Below are 3,287 nucleotides of genomic sequence, written 5' to 3'. Positions count from 1 at the left end.
CCTCGCCTCACTTCCTCTTGATGGCCGCCAGGTAACCCAGGCCCCGCCCTCTGTGGGCGTGGCCTCGCCTCACTTCCTCTTGATGGCCGCCAGGTCTCTTTGCAGCTCGGAGAACTTGGGCCGGTCCTCCGGGTTGTACTGCCAGCAGCGCTGCATCACTTTGTACACGTCGTCAGGGCAACGCTGAGGACACGACATCCTGTAGCCTGGCAACCAAAGAACATCTCCGCTGTCACTGCCAATCCTGTGATGGTGGTGCCGGGCGGCGGCGCCCGCTTACCTTTCTCCACCTGCTCCCTGGCCTGCTGATTGGTCATCCCCGGGTACGGACACACCCCCAGGCTGAAGGTCTCCCACAGCAGGATGCCGTAGCTCCACACGTCGCTCTCTGAGCTGTAGCGACCTGCGGAGGACAGCCGGTCAGCAGCCAGCCACCACTGGGCTTCGGGTGTGGGCGTGGCCAGGTGTTACCGTAGTTCAGGGCCTCAGGTGCCGTCCACTTGATGGGAATCTGCTTGAGTCCAGAAGATGAATAAACGCCGTCATCTTCCTGCCGGCTCATCCCGAAGTCGCTGATCTTCAACACGTTGCTTTCTCCGACCAGACAGTTCCTGGCGGCCAGGTCCCTGGGGGTCAAGGGTCACGGTCACACCGCGCTCCACCGCGCCTGCCGCTCGCCTGAGCGACCGTCCTCACCTGTGGATGCAGTTTTTACTCTCCAGGTACGCCATGCCGGCAGCAGCGTCCACGGCGAAGCGAACCAGCTGCTTCGTCTTCAGCTCGTCTTTCTTCTTCCTCAGAAACGACAGGAAGTCCCCGCCTGGTGGAGCAGGAACCCCTCAGTTACGGCCAATAGGAAGCCAGCAGCAGACGGCAGCCAATAGGAGGTAGAGGCTCCACCCACCTGAAACCAGCTCCATGACGATGTAGATGGGTTGCCTCTGAGTGCAGACGCCGATCAGCTTCACGATGTTGGGATGATCGTATTGCTTGAGGATCCTGCAGCGAATCAGGTGAGAGCTTTAGTGGCTTTCTTCTTCTATGGTTGGTGGTTTGGACCCACCTGAGAGCTCACCTGGCCTCGGACAGGAAGCGGATCTTCAGCTCCGGAGGTAAATCCTCTTTACACGTTTTGACGGCAACGGGCACTTTGTCTCGCTGCAGCGTTCCTTTGAAGACCTCGCCAAAGTTACCCTGGCAACAGGCAAAGGCATTATGGGACACGGGAGCAGACAGGTGCATCTAGGTATGGTGGGTGGAAACAGGAAGTGAGGTCACCTTTCCTAGTAGCTCTCCCAGCACGACGTCTTCATGGTTCAGGATCCACTTCTTGTCCTGAAGAGGAAACCAGACTTTCAAGATGGCGGCTCGTCGGTAGCCGCAGTTCATGCATCGAACTCTGTATGAAGCGGCGCGCGGACCAATCACACGCTGCCGCAGCTGGATGTCTAAAGTTTACCTTGAGCGGCGCTCAAACTGGTATAGGCTCACCTGTACAGGTGTTCCTCTGTAGAATTCATCCAGTTTAAACCTGGTTGGCTCTGAGCTCAATGTGAGCCGCTAATATAGGAGCAGTGAGAATAATTTATGTTTGTGAACCAAGAGCAGCGTTTACATGTGAACACGATGGCCAGCGTGTGGCGCTGTGTCTGCTGATAAACGTTATGTTGTGGTGGCTGAGCTGTTCGGTCCACAGCCTCAGTCACGCTGGTTTTATTTTATTTCTTTTTAGCTGCAGTCTGAGCCGTTAGCTCATAAATACAGATAAACCACTCCACTCCCACATTTCACTAAATCCATGTTGAAATGCTGTTGGAGCTGCTGATGGGGCCCCAAGTCAGATTCTGCTCCAGGCCCCATCAGCCTGGGACCGGCCCTGCAGGACTGAGCAGAGATGAGCCACAACCAGGAGGTTTAATGAAATGATGCTAATGAGGCTGGAGCAGCTCTGACATGACAAACTTTACGGACGGGTTTTTCATATCTCCGCGCTTCGCACCAACTCTGACTATGTAGCAAAGCGTTTGATGCTTCGTGTGAAATACTGAAAATAAAAAGAAAATGATATAAAACCAGCATGACTGCGAGGCGAGGTGAAAGCTCCTCACCGCTCTGGACCTGCATGGCGAGGTTAGCGCTGGTTCGTTAGCCGCTAACGCTCCGGCCAACCGGGACACAGGCGGCGCGTCGTCTCAGTATAATTCGGCCCATTTGTTACCTTGACGACCGGGTTGAGCAGGACGACCCCAGACTTCTTGGTGATGACCTGCTTGGAGGAGAAGTGATGCTCGATGAGCTGAGGGATGGTGGGGAAGCCCGTCCCTTCAAACCGGTACTGACTCTACCAGAGAGAGAGAGGAGCCGGCGGTGGGTTCGGTGACCTCTGACCTGCTTCAGCGGGCCTGAGCGTGAGAATACGTACGTCGGCGAACTGGATGATGAAGTGGCGCCTCTGGTCGTCAGAGAACACCGACAGGACGTACTCGCCCGGCTTCCCGTGGCTCTCTCTCACCAGGAAGTCCCCCTGTTGCCGTAGCAACTCCTGAGCCTCGGTGCGGGGGATGGCTCCGTGGTACCACTCCTGCTCCGCCAGGGGGCGCTCCGACGTGGGAATCACATCAAAGAACTGCTGCTCAAACGGAGGCCAGGAGAAGAAGACGTGACCAGCGAGACCAAAGGACAGGCAGAGAAACGCTGTGGAAGGACGACCCACCGAAGTGGAGGAGCCCAGCATGGCTTTGGGCGAGCGCATCATGCCGGCCAGCGAGTGGCGCAGCGTGTCGAAGCGGGAGCTCTTCTCCTTCTTGTCCTGCGGGGCACAGGGGTCAGAGGTCAGGAGGGGAGCCGGCTGCAATCTCTGAAACGCCACCTTCACCCACCGTCGACGACACCGAGCGTGTGTCGTCCTCATACTGCAGCGCTAGCGGCGGCGAGGCGACCGCGGCGGCCATCTTGGTGTCCAGCAAGGCCTTCTGGGAGAGGAGGGAGGCCTCTGAGCTGCGCAGCGATTGGACGGCCTGACGCAGCTCCAGCAGGGACAGCTTCTGGCTCAGCAGCAGGACGCAGCTGCAGGTGAGACAGACAGGTGAGTCGTGGCTCCGCCCCCTCCACCCCGCCAGGTGAGTCGTGGCTCCGCCCCCTCCACCCCGCCAGGTGAGTCGTGGCTCCGCCCCCTTCACCCCACCAGGTGAGGCCTGGCTCCGCCCCCTTCACTCCACCAGGTCAGGCCTGGCTCCGCCCCCTCCACCCCATCAGGTGAGGCCTGGCTCTGCCTGGCTCCGCCCCCT

At 58.6% G+C, this 3,287-nt stretch overlaps 1 protein-coding gene across 2 annotated transcripts in view; it reads right to left on the bottom strand.

Annotated features, from left to right (window-relative positions):
- Positions 1 to 3,052, bottom strand: part of LOC103460451 (tyrosine-protein kinase Fer) — a 3,716-nt gene extending 664 nt beyond the window's left edge. Inside the window, exons 1-11 of one of the 2 annotated variants that reach the window (XM_017303328.1) lie at positions 2,880 to 3,052; positions 2,714 to 2,809; positions 2,423 to 2,629; positions 2,219 to 2,341; positions 1,279 to 1,335; positions 1,076 to 1,194; positions 905 to 999; positions 697 to 820; positions 472 to 626; positions 281 to 403; positions 69 to 206 (exon numbers count right to left, since the gene is read on the bottom strand). In XM_017303328.1, coding sequence (XP_017158817.1) covers positions 70 to 206; positions 281 to 403; positions 472 to 626; positions 697 to 820; positions 905 to 999; positions 1,076 to 1,194; positions 1,279 to 1,335; positions 2,219 to 2,341; positions 2,423 to 2,629; positions 2,714 to 2,809; positions 2,880 to 2,951 — 1,308 coding nt within the window. In that variant the 5' untranslated portion in view covers positions 2,952 to 3,052 and the 3' untranslated portion in view covers position 69. The remainder of the gene's footprint in view (positions 1 to 68; positions 207 to 280; positions 404 to 471; positions 627 to 696; positions 821 to 904; positions 1,000 to 1,075; positions 1,195 to 1,278; positions 1,336 to 2,218; positions 2,342 to 2,422; positions 2,630 to 2,713; positions 2,810 to 2,879) is intronic. The other variant, XM_017303329.1, reaches the window with a different exon arrangement.
- Positions 3,053 to 3,287: the final 235 nt, after the last annotated feature.

Source organism: Poecilia reticulata, unplaced genomic scaffold (assembly GCF_000633615.1).
Source record: "Poecilia reticulata strain Guanapo unplaced genomic scaffold, Guppy_female_1.0+MT scaffold_241, whole genome shotgun sequence".
NCBI lineage: Eukaryota > Metazoa > Chordata > Actinopteri > Cyprinodontiformes > Poeciliidae > Poecilia > Poecilia reticulata.
The sequence above is the reverse complement of the archived record's forward strand: the minus strand, read 5'-3'. Positions and strand labels throughout refer to the sequence as shown.